This window comes from Pieris rapae, chromosome 13, assembly GCF_905147795.1.
Source record: "Pieris rapae chromosome 13, ilPieRapa1.1, whole genome shotgun sequence".
In the NCBI taxonomy this organism is placed as follows: domain Eukaryota; kingdom Metazoa; phylum Arthropoda; class Insecta; order Lepidoptera; family Pieridae; genus Pieris; species Pieris rapae.
In genome coordinates this window covers 3,665,275-3,688,613 of record NC_059521.1, presented here as the reverse complement: position 1 = coordinate 3,688,613, position 23,339 = coordinate 3,665,275, and the positions used below count along the sequence as shown (strand labels likewise).

Here is a 23,339-nt window from a genome sequence, read left to right as displayed (position 1 = left end):
AGGGCCCATCGTCCTCAAAGTCATCCACATAAGCCGGTCGTTTACCAAGCAAAATTCACCAAGTTTAAAAAAAAACAAGTAAAAGCACGCACATTGACGAGAAAACAACAGAAATGTAAAAAGTAACGGCTTTTTAACGAATAATCTGCACTGTAACACTAACACACTGTTCTGGCGGATTGTTTACAAATTTCTAATATTGCACAAAACATCGAAAAAAAAAAAATAATTAGCTTAAATTACAACTCAAGCAGCATAAATTACTCCAAATCTCACAGAGGTTTTCGAATCAAGGTCCCCCGAGACTCCTACATACTCAGTATAATCAAATTCAAGGTATTGAATATAAGATCCAACCCTAATAGTTTATTGATAACTAATAATATTGGTTCCATATTAAATTTCGATGTTTATACATTTATTTGTTTCTGCGTGTAATTCCTTCATTACATCCGCAAAATAAGCGCTGTTTTGTTACGGTATTTACGCCGGTCCCATACAAAATTCAAAAGTATGTGAGACTCAGGTCCTTAAATAAGAAATACCAGGGACGTTTTAGCGCTTTGCGCATGTGTTAAAACGTGGTGTTGTGACAACAGGTTGTCGATGCTTTATATAGCTACTAGTTACAAAAATATCCTATCGCATAAAAGCCTGGGCTTCCGAGTGATAAACAATCTTGGATCAGATCAAAATGCAGTCATTATGAGCGCTGCGACTGCGCCGTTAAAGTTTGCATTTCACAGTAAATCTCTTCAACGTTTTCTGTTATCCTCTATTAGAGTTAGAGTCACTTGTATTCGATAGTTATACGAAATAATGAAGTAAAATTAGCTGTGACGTTATAGCGTGACTTGTTGCTCTATGTTTAATATATATTTCATCGACACATGCGCGTCACTACTAAACCGCCCTCGATCGATTGCTTCAGAGCCTAATTTTACCACGAGCCCCGCCGCAGTTAATATATCCTTGAAAAATTCTACCAAAAATGAGCTAAAATGTTAATTAGGAGTTGGTTTTAAAATGTGTAAATATATTAAGTGATTAAAATTATTGTGAAAATGTGGCCAGTTAATTGATGTTCCTTATAGATATCAGGTGAATTTAAAAAATACTTGTTTTTGCTTAATTTGTTTTGCTCAGCGTATGTATCTATAACTAGTTCTTATATTATTTGTGCTTATTTAATTATGCAACAATTTTTTTTTTGATTCTATTTCATTTAAAAATATAAAGTTTAATAAACTGCAGCATATTCAATTATATATTATATTTGTATACTCAAAAATTATCATAGTATCATCTTGAGATTTGTTACATAACATAAAAATATATGTATATGAATTTTTTGATACGTTCTGTATCAAAATTATACTTTATTAAAATATTTTATTTATTTGCTAAATATGCTACTCACACAATAAAAAAGATAGAAATTTATTTTGACCACATATACCAATTTTTAAAGGGGACAATATGACCTTAATCATCCTCTGGTCCCTGTTGGTGCTGACCCAGGGGGTTCCGCAAAAGCCAAACCTGGACGCGATTCTCAATCGTCGCACTGATGTCTACATAGCAGGATTTTTTCCCTTTGGGAAAGGAGTGGAGAACTCAAACACTGGTATCTATCTTCGTTGACTAGAGTTAAATGTTAAAATCGTTATAAAGGATTTTTACTAATATTGACTTTTAAAATCAGCACTAATAAAAATCTTTGATCGTAAATCAAAATCACAATTACCATAAAATAAAAATCTTAATATGTTAATTTCCTTAAGTATTTATTTACTTACGAACTAAGTACCAAAGCTATGTCAACACCGCTGTAGGTCGAGGCGTGATGCCGAGTGTAAAGTTGGCGTTGGACCACGTCAATGAACATGACACGGTGCTTCGGAACTATAGGCTGCATATGTGGTGGAATGACACCGAGGTAATTAATATTAATTTACTTGTTAGACAATCTTATATTTAAAAAAAATAGGGTTGGCCTATATATGAACAGACGATCATCATAGTCATCATCGTTCCCGGCTGTGCAGCAATGTTGTCTTTGGTTGCGATGGTACGGCGAAAGCAAACATGGTCAGGAAACCAGTATGCCTTAGACCGAAAAAGGCGTATGTCAGGCGCTGAAGAGTGGTCACTAATTGGCTTACTACTGGTAACTTAGGCTTTTTAAAAAAACAGATGCATGCGAATCAAATACAGAAATCTCAGGCCAGACCTATAGGTTTTTGGATTCCACATACTACCTCTTGCTTTTCATGAAATTAAAATCAATTTTCAAGCCTTAACTGACAGTTCTTTATAGACGAATATCATTAGTTTTAGTCCTTAACTATGATCTACGTTATACGTAAGTAAAAATACATGTGTTTTTTTCACTTCAGTGTAATGCAGCTGTAGGCGTGAAGTCATTTTTTGACATGATGCACAGTGGTCCTCATAAGCTTATGCTGTTTGGGGCAGCTTGCACACACGTAACAGATCCAATAGCTAAGGCTTCTAAACATTGGCACCTTACTCAGGTATATATCAAGGAATGTTTTTCTCTTTCCCAGCTTTAGATTTATTTAAGAATTATATCTGAAACTCGATTTATTATTTACTGATAAAAGCATGGAATTGTTTTAAGATGAGGTACACAGTCCTGTGCATGTTTCAAAAATGTTTATATGTGTTACCAGTGGCGTAGCAAATGGGGGCGGTCCGCACCGGGTGTCACATTTTTTTGGGGTGACACCCACCCGATCTCTCTACTTTAAGAACAATGTAAAAACAAAAAAAAATCGCTAGCATAAAATTATTTTTTTCAGGTATTCCTCCATTAGCACTAGCTCAGCTCTATGCAGAATTCGGGGATTCCCACAAAAGAGCCTGACGCTTGGCTGGATGGGGAATCCCCGTCCCATACTGGCAATCTTTATTAAATGATCCATGTCCCATCATAAAATTTTTATTGCTTTTAACTTTCGATGGCTTGACAACTCCAAATTCCGCACCGGGTGCCACACAAGGTACCTACGCCTCTGTATGTATTACGTTATTTAAACAAAATTGTAAATTTGCCAGCTATCTTACGCAGACACACACCCAATGTTCACAAAGGAGGCATTTCCCAACTTCTTCCGGATTGTGCCCTCAGAGAATGCATTCAATATACCTCGCATTCGCCTACTGGAGCATTTTAACTGGACCAGAGTGGGGACTTTATATCAAAACGAACCTAGATATGCATTGGTAAGTATTTTTATACTCTGCGGCATAGCAATAAAAATACACACAAATATAAGAAAGAATTTTTAAAATTGTGAAAAAATGCGAAATTTACTGTTATTAACAATAAACTAGTAATTTTTAGAGACTCTTATAGTCTCTAAAAATGTCTGGCTATCAGTGTCAGTGGTCGGCCCGTTAACGAGATAAATTGATCAATTAACATTTATCAGTATGAACTGTTTCAACATATTACCGGTCATACTAGTAAAAAATGTACATGGTTATTAAAATATAGCTGACTTTTGTTTTCCGCGCTTTTGCTTATTGCAAAAGCGGATCCAGAATTTGTCATGATGACAGATTTGCATCACACTTTAACTTTGTATAAAAAAGCTAGACCATTTTGTGTTATTATATTCGACTCGAAGGATTCTAATTGAGTTTTATACATAACCTACTAATACATGCAGTTTCATTGAGGGATTATGGTATGACTCCCATAACTCTTCCAGGATCTGCCCGTACTCACGAGACGGCAACAATTCTATGCAGATATAATATGACTGACATGTTAACATATTGTTTCCAGGCCCACAATCGCCTTCTAGCCGATTTAGACAATGGAAGTTTCGAAATAGCAGAGACTCAAAGCTTTGCGACCGAAGTGCGAACGGCGCTTAATAAACTGAAGGAGAAAGACATCAGGATTATTTTGGGTAACTTCAACGAAACCTGGGCTATGAAGATATTCTGTGAAGCTTACAAGTAATTTCTATTTTCATAATTTACAAAAAAATCTGAAAATCTACATAAGAAAACCTTAAGTCCACTGCTGCGTATGAATTATTGAAATTTTTGAATGGATATCATAACGCATTAAATTTGAAATATGTCTAAAGTCATTCGTAAACTATTTATTTTTACTTCGATTCTTGTTTCTACACGAAAAAAGGAGAAGGGAGGATTACAATTACTGCAATGACGTCATACACTAAAAACTTGCTAACGCAGCTATCCCGGCCGTAAAAGTATTTTCAACTTAGCTATTTGGGCAAAGGGGCTAGCGAGGCCCTTTAGGTCCTTCCTTCACAGACCAATATTAGTAATTCTTTACTACAGGTTAGAAATGTACGGCCGAGCCTACACTTGGCTCCTCTTAGGTACATATAGCCATAGGTGGTGGCAAAGAAAAGCGCCGTGCCCACAAGAAGAGTTGACTACTGCGTTGGATACAGCGATACTTACCGATCTATTACCACTGTCTACTACTGGACAGACTACTGTTTCTGGTATTGTGAGTGTCGATTTTTTTATTAACAAAATGTTTCCGATTTTAATTTTGACGTTGTATTTGTTGGTTTATAATGTACATTTATGTACAGACGGCGAAAGATTACCAAGTGGAATACGATCGAAGAAGAGGCATCGAATATTCTCGCTTCCATGGCTACACATATGACGGTAAAATCCTAATTATTATGTTAATACGTATCTAATGACACTTATTTGTCTATATACTAATCGTACGGGTTGACATTTATGGGTTTGCTTTTTTTTACACCTTGGGTTGGGTAAAATTATTGTAGATTTAGTAGGGTACCTTATGTTTTTCTTGCAATTAAAATATTAATCATTCATAATGTAGCATTCAAATGGTGAAAGAATTTTTAAAATCGGTCTAGTGTTGTTTGTGCAAATTCGTTACAAACATACAGATTTTTCCTCTTTATAATATTGTGCTGTGGGAAATCAAAGTCAAAGTGCACAGCCGGGGATCGAAACTACGACCTCAGGTTTTAGAGTCGGACGCTGAAGCCACTAGGCCAACACTGCTCCCAATATAAGACCACACCAATTCTTCTCCTCTTGTTCTATAAAATCAGTGTACATAAAGCATTTACGTATATTTTGTAGGTATTTGGGCTATGGCTCTGGCCATTCAAATAGTGGCACATCGTGTTAAGATCAAATACAAGGAGAGGACGGTACAGGATTTCAAGTATAGAGATAAGGAATGGGAGCAGCTATTCTTAGACGCTCTCACTAATGTTACCTTTGAAGGAGTCACGGTAATATTTATTTTAAATTTGAATAGTAAAATAAATATCTAATAATTGCAGTTTAATCTCACTAACGAAGCAGGGTTCATTTTCTGATAGTATAGGTTGGTTTTAACAGTGGTTCAAATTAGAGATTAGAATAATACAATAGGGGGATACAAACTCTATTCTTGCTCGAGATACATGATCAGCAGACATAACCTGGAACAGAAAGCATATTGGAGCATAACAGAGACAACTCACAAGACAAGACAGACAGAGAGACAAGTACTCTCTATTTTAATTTTCAGTGTCATCTTGAACTTAATAGTTCCAAGGTCTTAAAACAATTTAACGGTAGAAAACCGTTAGGCTTTCGGGTGCTTGTGCGTGTTAACTGGTTGCTTTAGTTAATATTTATACAATGCAAAAATTGATTGCGTAGATATATAAATGGCTCTCCAATGCAATCTATATAGAACCACATATCTTTCGTAACAAACACATTTTCTCACAAGAACGGTTGTTTTGCTAGTTTAGCAACTCTTGGACTTCAGGACATTAGAACTGTCTGTCTGCTCTAGACTGAATCCTTACCTCAGTCGACAGCTAATACTAAGCTAGTAATAATTGTCTACTTAGAGTTATTATAGACAGTCCAAGAAATCTACACAATTTAAAAAATCTCACGTGCAGCATGCCAAACAAATCCAAAGAGAAATCCGAATAGCTGGCATTTCTAGTACACTGCCAATCCAAGCATCAATTCCACATCATTGCCTTCGGTAACCCGCTCTTCATTAAGCAGATGAGCAGGTTTACTTTTATCATATAATTAATTAAGAACTAACCAAACGGATACAAATCAACGACGTGATGTTAGATGTCGTATGGTGTAAGCACAGGATTTGTGATTTTAGTGATAAACGTTTATTTGATTTATTAAGCAGCTTAAATGTATGATTTCTTTCAATTCATCTGTGATTAAGATATTAAAAATCGATTGTCGAACGAAGTTGATTGCTTCAACCATTTCACTAAATTTGAATTTCGTATTCACTCTAGATATCTTAGGAATCCCATTTGTCCCTCATTTGAAGAATTTAGCCAAAATTCACCGATATCTAGATTGAATATTTTGATAAACGAGCTATATCCATAGTTACTCGCCTTACTCTTTAAAATTATATTTGATTTTTCTTTAATTTTAATGTTAATTATTTTATCTCTTCGTGTTCTTTACGTTTAGGTACCTATAAGTGCTTGTCATGGAAAGCTATAAATAAATATAATCATAATTAAACATTTTAGGGCCCAGTGCGCTTTTACGATAACGAGCGCAAAGCGTCCATACTATTAAAGCAATTCCAAGGAGATATGGTAGGAGAAATAAAGGTTGGGGAGTACTGTGCTGAGAGAGATCTTCTGGATTTGAGTAGCGGTGATCCCTTTAAATGGATAGGAAAGTAAGTTTATTTGTTAAAAGTTTATATATATTATTAGTTGTGAGAATAAAGATAGTGGAATTTGAAATCGTTTTTGATCGTTGTTTGAATCTGTATCAGGTAAATTAGTATTGTATATAATAGCAGTTACTAAAGAATTTGAATGTATAAAATATGATTAGTCTGAATTGCTATCGCTAACAGTTTGTTAAGATTATAATTAAATATTACTGCGGTAGTTGAACATTGAGAAGAATCCAACGACAGATTATAGTTGACAGATATTTTGATTTGACTTTTGGAATTTCAGAAATCCGCCAAAAGATCGAACATTACGCCTAATAGAGCACACGCAAGTGAATCTTACAATCTACATTGTCCTCGTGTCATGTTCCTGCATTGGTATTTTATTGGCGACTGGATTCTTGGCTATGAATATACACTATAGAAACCAAAGGTAATCTAAGCTTTTGTGATTTGATTTCTGTAATTTCTTATGGCCTTTTTGTTTGCTAAGACGAATTCAATTTGTATTTAAGTTATCGTGGTTAAACGTAGTATAACGATAAAATTTCATTGGGATTTTTCCCTTCAGCTAATACACGTTAAATCTGTCTGTATTGAGTATAAATTATAAATCCAAAGCTAGAGCAGAAAGATCATAATTGTCCGACAAGTGAGGCGTTATTCAGTGTAACCCATACGTTATAAATATTATCCTGTAACACACCTCGGGACTTAATGGGTTACACAATTTCCGCATCTGTATTATTCACATCTGTATTATGACTCAACCGAAACAATGATTAACCACAATAATAATAATCGTTCAACAACTGAGCGTTTTACATGGCAGTTTTTGCCGCGCACCACCACTTTGTGGAATCAGCTGCCCACTGAAGTATTTCCGAACAAATTTGACTAAAAGTCCTTCAAAAAAAGAGCGTACCAACTCATTAAAGGCCGGCAACGCACTCGTGACCCCACTGGCATTGAGAGTGTACCTGGGGGGGAGGTTATCACTTAACATCAGGTGAGCCTCCTGCCCCCTATTCTATAAAAAAAACAAGGCATGAATCTAGGAGTTCTCTTCTATAGGTTACATAAATTTCAGTAAATGACGAAAACGATTATACAAATCATGTAAAAATATTCCAGGTATATAAAAATGTCATCCCCTCATCTAAATAACCTTATCATCATTGGCTGTATGCTCACCTATCTCAGTGTGATCTTCCTTGGCTTGGACTCCAGCCTTAGCAGCATAGGTATGTCTATCGTCTCACCAATTTATTTATTTACAACCATTTTAATATTTCAATTTTGTAGGCCGATCGCACATTGGATTTAAATTATACGATATAAGCAATAATTTCCTAAAGTTACGCAAAGGTCATTAACACTATGGAATTTATTTTTGGTATAAAAAAACTAAAGGAATTACAATACTAAAGATACTTTTAAATACTATTAGAGTAACAGTTTAAAATAGACATAGGAATCCATCGATTAGTAAAGAAATGCGTTAATTCTTTGCTGTCTTTCCATAAATTACCACTGTTGAATCGAGGTTTTTTAAGGCTCATTATCTGTGCTATAATATTAATTAATTATAGTCTGTTACTACCGATAACGACATCAAAATTGAGGTTTTGTATCCCCGCGATCCCAATCCTTAAATTAGCTTTGTTTAGTATAATTAGGATAGTTCTCGCTATCTGAAGTTACCAAATACTGACGCTAAATGGGAACAGGCAGCACTGGTTAGAGGATATTTTCACTTTTTGTCCAAAAGCAATACTTTTTTAATCAAAGTAAATTAAAGTTAATCAATAATGTTGTACTTAAAAATAGTTTTTTTAATAAGTTTCTGTAGAAACTATTTCGTTTTCACATTGAAGTCATTTACTAGTTTATGGCATGTTACAAATACGTGAACTTAGAGATATTTACGTTTCTAATCTGTGACATTTATTCCCAAGAAGGCTTGTAAATAAAGAAATCATGAGGGATTGCTTATCTGCTAAAATGAAATCATATGATTTATTCACTTATTTTATTGATAACGATTTCCTTAATGATTATGTATGTTCTTACCTAATTTCTTATACTTAAATAAAATAAAATAAAATTCAAATCTCTCCGACAAAAAAAAAACAAAGTCGGATTTGTTCGAACACTTATAACCGAAGACGGCTAGACTGATTTTCATAGTTTGATTTGTTCTATTTTAACCGCTGCGAGTAGAATAATGAAATAAAACGATTAAATTTAACGAAAAAAAAATCCAATATAAAATCTTTACGGGTTTCGTCTCTCCTCTAAAATTAAAGAAAGGTTTCGAATCGACAAGATAGATATATCCAAATATACAGATAAGGTATTTTAAAAATGTAGAATAAAAAAAGGTATATATTGTAAATTATTTATGCGTGCCTTACCAGATTATTTTGCGTAGTCTAAGAAAAATATGTATAGCTACTTAAATATACAACTAATCAAGGCAACGTAACGTTTATATTAATTGTATTACTTTCATAAAATCATAAATTAAGTTCAGCTAAGAGGTATATATGCGGTACGAAGTTCGTGTCAGATAGTTTTACCAATTGAGTGAATTCTAAGACGCTGATTTTTCGAAGTCATCTATTGCTCATCCATAGTGCGGCCGGTCTTAAGCACTTTGGGGCGCATGTCGCTAGCACTCATAATCTCATCATGTTCATTGATTCTTAGGTCTTTCTCAGGAACTATCGCGTGGAGGTAAACGCTTTGTCCCATCCCTCGCTTGAGCTTCGACCCTGGATTGGACCCCGAACCAAATTTTGGGAACCCTTTACCTCTGAGAAAGACCTAGGCATGATCTAGGTCACCGGAGTCGACAGCATGTTTCCAAGTTTTGGTTTTGTTCCTTTTTATCCATCTGCAGTGCTTTCGGTGGTTTTATGTGTGTTTTTAATTTACATGTGTTATGTAAATCATGCTTGTTTGAAAATATCGACGTTAGCTAATAAGTGTTTTAATATTGTTCATAGTCTGACGTATAAAATATAGTATAAACTGCTTAATGTTTAGAGCGAAAGGGAATGACAAAGTCAATGGAGGCTTTATTCAAATGAACTTTGTAGGCACTCGGAAATATTTCGAATTTTTCAACGTAAATGATTATATGTAAATGTGGCAACATTACTTTTAAATCATTATTTACGCTTACTGTTTTGGAAAGTGAGTTATACCAAAAAGCCAGTATATCAGGTTATATCTCTTTTAAATAGAAGATGATAAAACATACAATTTAATCGACAAACGGATTTTTAGTGGCATTAATATTCACGATTTGGGATTATTTTCCTAATTAATGATATATCAAAATACATTAAAATACCAGCTAGTGTTCTGTACAATTATGTGCATTTATAAACTGACAATATAGTTTGGCAGACAGTACTTTAAGTACAATATTTAATGTTACAGCTGCCTTTCCGTACATTTGCACAGCCAGAGCATGGTTACTGATGGCTGGCTTCAGTCTCGCCTTCGGAGCCATGTTTTCCAAGACCTGGAGGGTCCACTCTATATTCACAGATGTTAAGCTTAATAAAAAGGTATCGTCTAATCGACATTTATAAAAAATTAAATAAGCCTTATAAAAACTGGTTTTTGAAAGAATCGCAATAAGGATACTTATAAATACTTATTATTGTTTATAGGTGATAAAAGATTACCAATTGTTTATGGTGGTCGGGGTGCTACTGTGCGCCGACTTGGCCATAATGCTGACGTGGCAGATATCTGACCCTTTCTACCGAGCTACTAAACAAATGGAAGCCTATGTAAGTAGAACAAACGCGTGACGTAGATTATCCTTTTGTTTATTTAAGCGAAAGGAGATTATCGACAGATTAAAGAGAGAGATATTTTGTATATATATAGAATTTTATCTATTTTTATAACTAAAATATATAAATAATATACATAGTAACATAAGTATGCACTAAGATATATAAATAAATATGTTATCTATATTATATGTGTTTTTAGCCTCATCCATCGAGTGAAGACATCGTAATCGTGCAAGAGAATGAGTACTGTCAATCCGAGCGGATGCCAATATTCATTGGAGTCATCTACATTTATAAAGGATTGCTACTGGTTTGATTTTAAGATTATTTACGAAAGTAACGTTTTATTTGTAATGCCTTATACATATGACATATATTGAAATATATTTTGTATATTGAAAAATCTAATAAATATTCATAAATTATTACACCATAAGATATGTATATATTAAAATTAAGTACTAATCATTTGCTTGTTGAAGTCTGTGTGACAAGATAGATTTCTTTCGAAAACACTTTTTTGTACATAATATAGAAAAGTTTTACACACATACAATTCAATTGTACATATAGTAATATAATTAGTTTTATATTACAGTTTTCTAAATCCAAAAATCTTTATCTAACGGAAGAAAATTATAACGCTCTTCACAGTAGGAGAGTAAACGTATGGCTAAATGATTGGCGTTTAAAAAGTTTTCTACTTCTCCAACTACATACACATATTTTTACCAAATAATAATAATATACACGAGTTTAAAACATTAATCACATTGACGTTTCTTGTGCATTTCAGCCCTACATGTAAACAACATTTTAAAACTGGCATAATTTTACTTAAATTAAGTTACGAAGGAATATATTATATTTCATAGTAATAAATTTCAGGTGTTCGGCGCATTCCTAGCATGGGAGACGAGACATGTTTCGATTCCTGCTTTAAACGACTCAAAGCACATCGGTCTGTCTGTTTACAACGTGCTTATTATGTGTATCATGGGGGCTCCTATTGCTTTGGTAATAATATGAACTTAATTATAATTGTATTTTTTTGTTATCTGGTTTCGCATCATATTTTATTTGGAAATATCAGCAATACAATAATGACGTAAGCTATTCGGAATACCAAAATTGAAAAAAACGTCATAAATTATTTCTGACGTACCTACCTGCTAAAAGGATATTCTTCGAAGTTTCTGGTACAGACTTCACGGAGTTCTCACAAAGGAGGTTTCATCGCTTTTTAGGGCGCGAAAATTCTAAAATATAGCCGAGACTTCTGCAGTCTGTGGTTTATTTAAATGTTGTTTATACGTTTATTTTCATTTATTTATTGTTTTTATTTGTTTATTGCTTAAAATAAAGTAGTATATGAATTAAATAGATATAAACTGTGCTAATCTATGAAACAGTTGCAGAACAATAAAAATAAATTTATGTTTATTTAAATGTATAAGAATGGAATCTAAATTAATCTAATACATTTAGTTATTATATTGATTTGCTTTTTCAGGTGCTTGCAGATCACAAGGACGCGTTGTTCGTGTTAATATCAATATTCATCATCTTCTGTACAACTGGTACTCTTTGTTTGGTCTTCGTTCCAAAGGTAGAATCTTTAATATAAATATGTCCTATATATAAGGATATTAATAATAAACATGCCTATAGAAAAAACTAATTCAGGAGCGCTGTTTCCCTTTATGGGACTTGAGAACATTTTTCATAGACAGAAACGTATTTCGTAAATTTTTGTACCTTACAAGTTTTAATTGCGCATATGTAAAGCAAAATTTACGGGGTCAAGTCACGCTTAAGGCACTAAGTGAAAACCGCTCAAGATACAAAAAATTGAATATTCTTATAGCTACTAGAACTCCGACGTAACGGACAACCGGGCGCGCAAGGTACGCGTATACGTGCGACTCTAAAGCCCGCTGCACACGAAGTTCGTTCGCCCGGACCCGAGCTTGAAAGACGGCTTAAGGAGTTGCGGCAGTATAATAACAGATATCGGCGGACCCTACAGGCTAAGGAAACTGAATTACAGGTAAATATATAATAGTAAATTATTAAAGAACTCACATGGGCCTCTCCATGTGAAACACTGGACTTGTAAGTGGACTTAAAAGGCCTTTTGCGCTAGTGTAGTTTAAAAACTATTAGTGTAATAAGCTTGAGTTGCTAGTGAACACTATGAACATTAGCTTAAGAGACAGTCCTTAAAATACACCGATAAGTGGACTATTGAAGAGTTTAAAAGCAAGGCAGGTTTGGTTTCCTTAGTTTGGTAGCTTGTACGTATTTTTGAAGCCTTAAGACGAAATAATTTGTTTCGTGTACTTACATTGTAATGTATTATGAAGTGTACAGCTTCAATAATTACCTTAATATAAACAAAAAATAATTTTAAACAGAAATCTAATATCTGCCAATATTATTAACATATCGTCTCTCCAGAAATGCATTACCCATATCTTAAACCACAGAATCGATTTTAAAATAAATTTACTTTTCCCTAAGTTGAAATATACAAGAATAAATTATACTGAAATATAGCCTAATCTAACATTATAATTTTATGTAGGTACATTGTCCATGTCAAACTAATAACCGAATTTTTTCGAAGTCATTTAATAACAGTAAGTAATTGACTCTGATCATGTCTATGAAATCGTTACAATATAATTGTTTCTTGTGTAAGAATATTTCCAAAAAGCCTTCTTTCCGGTCGATCGTTTTGTGTTAATATTTTCTGTTTGTCAGATGCTCCTTAGTAAGTTGGGAGATGATGGCGACTCAATGCGAGACAAGTCCCCAGCTACACAGCGTACAAAGCTACATTTACCGAAAGAAAATATCAGCCATCCAGGTAAATTATTACGCTTATCGCATTTTTACATGACGACATTTTGATTTATATTCATAAGCTATTCATAAAATATCAGGTTCAAAATAAAACGCTTGTTTGTCTCTTTCTGACTCATTGTGCTAATACAGCGATGGAAAGAGACATAACACATTTTAATATCATTAATTTTTCTGAGCATAATGATTTGTTTTCGTATGTATCTTAACAAAATGCCTTTGAAACTGAAAAAAGTACAATAATCTACATACTTAACTTTGTACCGTTCTGAAACATTTTAAAGCTTAATAAAGATATTAAAACTGAAGTTATTTCAGAGACAAGTGATATTACGTCTACGTGCAGTCTTAGCGCATCGGCTGGGGGAGAGACTGACTTTAATTTACAGACTACGCTGCCTAATGACAAGTTAGTGTATTTTAATTACAAAACTAATTATCCGTGTATTAATTCCACCTCCTCATATACGTAAATACGCGCGTTATTTTAATCATTATTAGTTGCGGACTTCATTTTATAGTATTATGTTGTACTTACGCGAAGTATCGCGTTTGCACACTCGTACTGCCCACTACGGCTGAATGTAAATGCGGCATTATGTAAGGAGTTCATAAAAATGATGTCTAAGATAATTTTGTTTAGATTTAAATACTCTATCGAATAATATTATCGGGCACAATATTCGGTGTACGTTGTATGAATATCAATTAATTAGAAATTTCTTTGAATTTTACGTAAGTCATATACAGCTTCCGTTGACTCTTTCAATTTTTTAGCGATTTGTGCTTTGAGGAAAGACGGATTGAACTGCGTGAAGATATCTTCTATTAGTCAATTAGCTTGCAAAATTAAGTTAACAAAACGCAATAAGAATTTTTATTCTCGTCCATCAGAATTTTATAAACGCTTTTTGTGTAGGCATTGCGCATTATAATTTTATTAACATAATCGACACTTGACAGACCAAAACCAATCGTGCAAGACACGACAAAGGAAACCAAAGAGCCGAAAAAAGAACAGACCAAGAACGTGTCGTTTAAGAATCACTTGGACTACACGAGCCCACCGCCTTCTAAGGCAGTACCGGAGAAGGACCAGCTCGCAAAACTACCTTATGGATGGTCTACTTCTGAGGTAAGGGCTAATAGAAACTTAGTTATTAAGTCGTTCATCTCGTATGATTCATATAGTTCCTGGAATAATATTTTATAATACATTGCTTCATATTTCAAGAATGTGATCGGTCTTCTAATAGAATAAATAATAAAATAAAAATAAAAATACCCTGGAAGAGATCGCTTGTTAGCGATAAGGCCGCGCGTTGCATCCCTTGTAATTTATATATATTGTGTTATTTGTGTTTCTTTCTAGCAACGAAGTGTAAATAAATAAAATAAATTATTTAGAATCGAACCAGACCAGACCTACGCGTTAAACATACAACGTACAACAGTACCAAATTCATAAATAAATATATAGATGTTACTAATATAATCTAAAGTAATACTAACAGAATAAAATAAGTTACTGTAATATAACAACTACCAACTATAGTAAAACTGGAAATGAAAAGGCTTATTATTATATACGTACCCAGTGGCATTTTAAAGTAAGCTATCTATTATTGATCACTAAGAAAATCCCTTGCCTTTGTAGGACCAAGAAGTACCCAAGCCTATAACTAAAAGTGAGCCAGCTAAAGCCGAAGCGAAGACCATCCCGGCTCTGAAGCTGAGCGACACGCCAACAGTCAAGTCAGTGCCTGCCAAAGTTCAGGAACCAATGTACACTAAGGCAGCTACGCCTAAAGTTAATAAGGTAATAAAAGTACCTTATATTAAATAACTTAGGGCCTGTTTCACAATGTATGGATAAAGTGCCAATTAGCTATGCAACACATAAATTATTCGCAAGATAAAAGTTCCAAATAAGATACTTCGAATTTCATGACGTATAGCGCTATCTGACAGTCGTGAAACGCAAAAATACTATTTATCCTACGAATAAGTAATAAATAGCTTATTTGGAACTTATCCGGACATTGTGAAACAGGCCCTTAGAATACATATCCCATTTTAACTTAAGTATATTTGGATGCTTTTATATATTATGTCTTTACATTGCTTACATAAATTAATATAACAAAAAACAATAACTAACCTTAAAATATAATTATTAAAAAGGACCTTGATATAAGGTTCCGAAGATAATGGCAGCGTTCCCCCTTTGAACTAGCCAGAGTAATTCTTTGTCCGAGGTAGCTGCCAGTTCTTCGGCTTTCTGTGATGTCGACTAAACTTGATATTTCCTTTAATACATATTAGAGCATTAGAACCCGACGCACCAAGGGTAACTGATGTGGTGTGGTGAGGACTTTATCGGATGTAGACTGTAACATTTGACTGGAAATACGCGCTAATTTATTATAAAGATTCTAAATATTCGAATATGTTGTTATATGACTAAATAATACGAGCCACTTTATTTATGTTTTTTATCACGAATTGTTTGTTTTCCTCTACTAAATCTGTTTAATAGATTAATTACCACTTTTGCAAATATAATATTTTCAATTTATAATTAGTAATTGCAAATATGATTTTTATTTTAAGCATGACGATTAGCTTTTATTTTTATATTTTATGTTACATATTTTTGTTTTGTAATAGTTTAAATCTATATCTGAAATTTTATATTACACTTTTTTCTCTTTAACTTAAGTATTTCTTGTTTCATTTTCTTTTTTGCTTGGAAGAAATTACTGGTTAGCAAAGGTCACCCCTTGCCTCCTACCTTTCCGTATATTCATTTTTTATTTAAATCGTCATAGGGAATGGTTTGTGATCGTTATTTAAATGTCCATAAATAGACCCCAGAACTTCAAAGGAAGCAAGTAAAGAACTCTGATGGTATGAAAACTCCGCCTCGGGACTTCAAGCCACGAGGTCACCGTCGCATGTCCAGTTCTGGCCACGTGCTTCTGACAGACCTGATGAGGGTCTCCATGGATGATCAGGAACCGCCGCCAGGGTTGGAACGGAAGGTTATTGGTGAGTATTTTTGTTTTAAAAGCCAATTAAAGTTATTTAATTACAGAATTACTTTTAAGAGAATACACGTAGGTAGTTCAAAAAATTACTGCATTCTTTTAAATATCAATATTATTTTTAATTTATCGTGCTTTTTTTTAAATTTATACATACTTTCTGAATTACTTTTTCTTAAAATATATAGGCCAAGAGAGAGATCCACCGATACCCCCGAAGCCGAAACAAGAACCAGAGGATATTTTAGACTTAGACATGGATTACTCTTCAATGGAGAGAAGGAAATCCTGTAAGTTACATGTTTCTGTGCTTATTATGTGACTTGAAATGTCTTGCTTAGTAACCTTATTATTTAGGGTGATTCAGAGTCCAGACTTAGCGCTAAATGACTTTGACTCTTGTACGTAACTTTGAGTCGTCTTAAAGCCTGTATTCACTTTGATTAGTGATTAGTGCAGGTGATTAGTCAGCTGCGTAGTAAAGTGATTAGAAGTGTGTTCCATTTTTTTTCCGAGTGAACTGCGAGTAGTGACATCGCTATAATATATATATATATAACAAAATATAATACAAAATATAATATATAAAACTGTATGACAATGAATTTACTTAACAGAGACACTAAATAATAATTGGACATTACTTGCACTACACAGTAATCAATGTCAATTACTAATCACTTGCACTCGTACTAATCAAAGTGAATATAACCCTTTATAAATAAGTATGAATCAGTAAATTTTTATAATTTAATTTAGTAGTGATTCTTTGATAAAGAATAAGCGTCGTATTGTTTAATATTTATTTACCCATTTTGTAAATAGAGTTACACATAATATAACTAAGATATGAGGCTAATAATTCTAGGCCAAAGAAGAGATTCCGAGAGGAGAAAGAAAGAAAACTACATAGTGGTACAAAGCGATCTATGGGATACAAATACTTTCCAATATACCTGCCAAAAGCCGCCGCAAGCAAGTAAGTATTGTTCATATAATACTTACGTACTTTGAGTATTGTTAATATAAATAATTTATTGTTAATTTCCAAATTCCTTCTGTCAAACCGAATTCTTCGCGATTTTAACGAACTGAACAGTACTTAGCCGGAGCTTCATATATTCGGTAGTGGGCCGATCGTTTTTAGAGAAAACATCGTTGATTGCCTTTCTCGAACCTAATTCGCTGTTCTGCCGATGTTTTTTTTTGTTTTCTAAAAATTTTTGGTAATTATTTTATTGTGTGCTTATTCTATCTATATATGTTTGAATTGAATTTTTAATTGTTTTTGTAACAGTTATATTTCATTTTCATACATTATAGTTGAAAAATTGTAAAATATTATTTAGTACTATGTATGATGTGGTAAACTTTAGTAAATAAATATATACCTTGTTTCGTCACCAAGAGGTAACTACTAAGGTTCCACTAAGAAGTGGAAAAACAGACAAAGCTTTTTTATCAATCATTTATCTCTTCAAGCTTTCATAAATTTATTTTTATCATCAATGGGTATACAGTCCCTTTTGGGGCTTAGCCTCCTCAAGTATATATGTATATCGTAATCTCTAACACATATTAATTCGAGATCCTTGACAACCCTATCCCACGAAAGACTCGCATTTTACCTTGTGTTAATAATGATGCTATATGTGATGTGTAAAGCTTATAAATGTTGCCCTATATTTGACCCCATCTAGCTCTATTATTTGCAGTTTCGCTGAGGTATCTTTTCCCAAATTTTGCAATAAGTTGTCTTTTATATTACTTGTCATTATATTTATTGTTTGTATGAAATCTGTTAGTTTCCGCACTTGGACGCCCATTCGGTCCGTTGTGCGTGAAGTCCTGTCTAATTATACCAGCCTATTATTTAATTAAAAAGGTTTATTATGCAATTTATACATAATTAGAAAAAAATAAACATAATCATGAGATTGAATTGAACTTGAATGATCAAGTTTTTATTTAAGTGTAGTTTTATATTACTCAAAACAGTTTGAGTGAAGTAAGTTCGAATTAATTCAATAGCTCTGGCTGGATCCAGTAGTATAATTTGTAAATATTAGAATAAATATATTTATTTAATAATTAATTACAAACAGTAGAACCAAAGCATTCATTCAGATAGGTCAGCTCTACCCTTAATACAATCAGAATTGTATACCTTGCGGCAGCTCGTAAGCCATCACGAATAATTAATAAAATAATTGATACGATGAGAAAATATTTATATATAGGACAGAAATATATAATATGTAGCTACATATTATATATTTCTGTTAAATTATAAACATAAGTTTATTTTTATTTTATAGTACTTAAAGTATTTCATTCTCTTGTTTATCTAATTATTTTACAAAAAGTAAACTGTTACTTAATATGCTATAAACTCATTGAGTATTCTAACGCATTTTATCAGCGCATGCACATTCACCCATACAACGAAGTGTGTCTGAGAAAAGTCGTCAACAATCATCACCACGACACCACAAAGAGTCTGATAAAACCCTCGAAAGGCGGGCCTCTAACGCTTCAATTAATCATAGTGAGTCTCTATTTTATTTCTTAATGAGGAAATATTTGTATGTGTGTCACGAATGAACTCATAGAATAAATCAATTTCAAATATTCTTTCACCATTCATTTGTTTTAGTACCACAAGGCTTTTTTATTACACCATTTGTTTGCATTCACTATTTTCTTGGTCCTTTCATCTTTTTGTCGGAATTCGAATCTAGAATCCCGTTTTTTAAATAAAATGTAGCGAAATATTCTAAAACATTACTTTCTGTAAAGTCAGCATTTCCCATCGAGGGAGGAGACTAATCACTATAATATAAATACTAATGCATTTCGGTATTAGCATACGACGCGAACACACATTTGTTGGCTTAGTAGTAATAATACGTATTATTTTTCTAATATTTTTTGTATGACCTTAACATATTTTTGCTGTTTGAGTACAATGATTCTTACGTTTAAATAGCTTTAATTTACTATGTACAAACGTTACGTAATTTTAGATTTTGTTTGTTTTCTCAAGTGATTTTATTGAGCAAGGTACCTTAAACCGTTGGATAAATTAGTTTTTTTACAAAAGGGAACCGTATATTAAATGCCCTTCATTCTTACAGTTATGTTAATTTAAAGAAAAATTCTATTCCAGCCGTACCTCGAGGCGGGACCCCAGAAGGATATCGGGAAGCGGAAACACTGCGTTCGACAGATCGACTAACTAAGGTATATTTATATTTTATACAATAAAACAATACGATTACACTCATTGTTTTCTAACAATACAAACGTATAAAATATTTTACAGCAATATGTTTATCTTATCTTTTTAAATTTTTCTTTATATAATTTTTATTTTTTATATATCAAGGTGCTTAGTGTTTGTCCTTGGAACATACAGTAATTTTTTTGGGTAAGATATACCAGTATACCATTTTCTCACTGTTAGTAATAGATTGGTGCCTACTGTAATTGAGTCTGAATTTTTCTCAATATTCAGCATATAATATATTAATTTCAGTTATTATATAGTTATAAGTATTAAGCAGTGGTACAACCCTTGGTCATGGCCTCTGATTTATCTACCTCTTGATACATGTGTTTTTCTCACATGTTAGTAGGTTATCCGCCACAGATCACATACCGAATATCTAAAACACGCCATCGATTTTAGAATCTAAGGCGTGTCAGGTTCCTCACGATTTCGTTCACCACCCAAATATTAGGCTTTATATATAAGGATTTCTATATCATATTATATAAATATTTCAAGCGGCGCGGGTCAGAGTTTCCTCAACCTGTCAGTACTCCACCTCATCAACTCAGTGCTAAAAGGAGACAATCTACAGCTCAGGTACAATTATCGTTACAGTTTTCTTAGTTTCTCTTTTATTATGACACATACACTTTGATATGCATGAGGCAAATATATGAGCGTTAGAGCACATATATTATTTCTGTTTCTTGATATTTCTTTGAAATGGTCATTCAAATTCAAATAACATTCTGACAGATAAGATATCAAGAAGAAAATCCTGAAAGAATAGAACAAAATAAAGAAGAAGTACGAAAATCCGAAAAGTCTGATGTAAGCAAGAGTATTCCAGACACTCCTTGGAAACCAGAGCCAGATACCATCAGGGTTTCCAAAGGTTACTGATTTTAATTATTATATAATATAATATATAATATCATTAATTTATTTGTGAAACCTATTATGGATACATCCAATGTGTTTATTTTAAGTTTTATTTTTAACTTTGTTTTTATTGTAAAGATGTATCTGTTTTGTTTCCAGATAAATAAATAAATAAATCAATTAATTGTTACATTAGTAACATTAATTTTATGTATTTTAAGAAATTCATAAGTATTATAAGCAAATAATTAAAATTCTTTAAGAGAAAAAATAATCGAGATTCTTGTTACGTATTGTACAGGGCAAGAGTCTCCAGCCAAACGTCTCCGACAGGAAGCGGAACCTCTGAAGCGAGACTCGCAGAAACTGACGCAGCCTTCTGCACCTTCCACGCAGAGACCACAGCATCACAAGAGCAGCCCCAATGTGGCTGCTAGGAAGTGTGGTGAGTTTTTTTTATTGGATTCCAAGTTTTCAAATGATATTACTTAATTTTTGTTTTTTGTCCTTTCTTTTATTCGATTTATCCGCGCGAGATTTAATTGAGATATATTTTTTTAGTGAGAGTCGCAATATAAGAAATCGGTACATGCTTTTGCTTAAAAAGAAAATTGAATATCTTGCGTAGCTGTTAAATCTGGATCTCGCCTGATATATTTGCCTCGGAGATGCAACTTTAGATCGAACTAGAAATTTTTCACTATCCTACGTATGATTTAAAAGACGGGAGACTATTGTGTGGGAGGTTCACCTGATCTTAAGTGATACCGCCCATGGACAGACATGGCCAGAAGGATCGCGATGCCATTTCATGTCATTTAAGAATGTTCGGAAAAACATTGGTTCGGAAATACCTCAACAGGCACATTGTCATTCCTACATTACTTTCTATAATAGAATCGCAATATTTATCAATATTAACGAATCATATAAATATTTTATTTTATGTTACTATGATTCATAAAAAACGTAAAATTTAATTTCAAAACTTCCTGTCGCAGCGAAAAGTACTGCTTTGACGATTCCATTTTAAGTCGTGTTTCATTACTTAGAATTAGCGTTCTATACGCTACCCTGTAATATATAACACTACTATTTCGAAAATTAAATTATAGAATCACCAAAAAGACGCGAAGAACGCAAATCGGCGTACGCCCGCACAGAGTCGAAACGACAGGAATCCGGCGAACGCAAGATGTACGCGGCGAGCAGCGAGTCGGAACTATTTGAATACGCCATTTTGCCAATTTTCCAGAAATTACTTACGGAAAGACATAAAAGCCAGCCACACGGACTCAATCTGTCGTATGGCATGAGTTGCCCCAACATATCTATCAAGTGCGATATCGTTGAATATCTATAGGCCAAAGTATTTTGAGCTTTCAATTAAAAACATGTTTTTGCGGTTATGGTTTTATAAAATACTGATTTACAAGCATAGAACGCGTTTAAATATTATTGGTTGTTTGCGTGTAATCGGAACGCGTCGTCTAAGAAAGTCAGAAGCGACTTCTTTTAACTAACAATATTTTTTTTATTTTTTTTTATTACATCGATCGGATTGTTTCCTAAAAAGTATTTAACGTCAAGCGATTTTGTGTATAACAGCAAAATTGTTACGCAGAGAAAAAAATCTTATTCGCAAACCGATGTGTTTTAAAATAGATGCCACACACAAATCGATCTCTTTTATATATGACTCTATTAATTTGTATAGCATTATAACCAGTTTGGAACAGTATTAAACGTTAATGTTATATTTCAAATATTTGAAGTATCAACGGCATAGTGCGTTACTCTCCGAAGAATTTTCGTACATATATTTGACGGCTTGCATTTTATTTTGGAGTTAATACTATGTCAAACTAATGGTAAAGCTTGTGGAATTATAAATAATTAGTATAAACCTCTATGAACCTTATGGAAATTCTAAAACCCTACTTTTAATAAATAGATTAAATACGAAAGATCGTCAATTTCTCAGTATTTTAAGAAGTAAAAAATATGTTTACTAAAGTACTCTAAGTAGAATATTTATAGCACAAATTTATTTGTTATAATAATCATTTTTTTATATTGTTTTATACAATAAAATATATTATTTAGACGTGATGTTTTCTTATTCTAGTCAACGATTATCTTTATTAGGCCAATTTCATTGCATTCAATATTGCGGGTAGTTTAAAATTTATCATTATATTTCTATTAGCTCGGTTTTGAAATTGGCCGTTGTATTTGTTACTTATTTAATGACTATGCACACAACTAAAGACTTACATTTGTTAATTGTTACTGTACAAATAGTTTAAGGGAATAAATGACTTTATTATTGATTGCTTTTTATTTACGAATCTCACCTGATTGTCATTACATATATGTATTTTAGACATATATTTCTACCCACATAGAGATTTATCATAACTTATAGTTCAAATTGTCTAAATAACATTTAAACAGCTTTAATAAACATACCCACACTTGTATCGGACTATCAAGAGACCAATCAGCACGTCTTTGTTAGCGAAACTGACTGAACGACGAATTCGTAAGTATTTTTCATAAGAAAAAATTTGTTTAAGATTTTAGACAGAAGATTTTTATTTTAAAGATTTGTATCGAACATTGAAATAAAACTGGTCAGACAAATACAAGAATAATTTATTTTTTGCATCACAGTTTTCTATGGCATTTCTAATACTGTCTAGGCAAGGCGT

At 33.0% G+C, this 23,339-nt stretch overlaps 1 protein-coding gene across 2 annotated transcripts; it reads left to right on the top strand.

The window, feature by feature from the left end:
- Positions 1 to 1,828: 1,828 nt before the first annotated feature.
- LOC110991783 (gamma-aminobutyric acid type B receptor subunit 2) lies at positions 1,829 to 22,191 on the top strand. 2 transcript variants are annotated; one of them, XM_022257271.2, is made up of 29 exons: positions 1,829 to 1,939; positions 2,400 to 2,537; positions 3,082 to 3,249; positions 3,818 to 3,993; positions 4,348 to 4,522; positions 4,611 to 4,689; positions 5,143 to 5,297; positions 6,579 to 6,733; positions 7,023 to 7,169; positions 7,871 to 7,980; positions 10,187 to 10,317; positions 10,423 to 10,545; positions 10,754 to 10,864; positions 11,443 to 11,571; positions 12,068 to 12,163; positions 12,422 to 12,604; positions 13,321 to 13,426; positions 13,741 to 13,831; positions 14,386 to 14,557; positions 15,080 to 15,241; positions 16,293 to 16,473; positions 16,658 to 16,759; positions 17,338 to 17,448; positions 18,892 to 19,017; positions 19,639 to 19,712; positions 20,260 to 20,340; positions 20,500 to 20,638; positions 20,927 to 21,070; positions 21,741 to 22,189. In XM_022257271.2, the coding sequence occupies exons 1-29, from the start codon at positions 1,847 to 1,849 to the stop codon at positions 21,986 to 21,988; spliced, it is 3,906 nt and encodes a 1,301-aa protein (XP_022112963.2). In that variant the 5' UTR covers positions 1,829 to 1,846; the 3' UTR covers positions 21,989 to 22,189. The 2 variants fall into 2 exon arrangements, with proteins under 2 accessions (XP_022112963.2, XP_045486870.1); XM_045630914.1 differs by lacking the exon at positions 18,892 to 19,017 and having other exon boundaries at positions 21,741 to 22,191.
- The last annotated feature ends 1,148 nt before the right edge of the window (positions 22,192 to 23,339 follow it).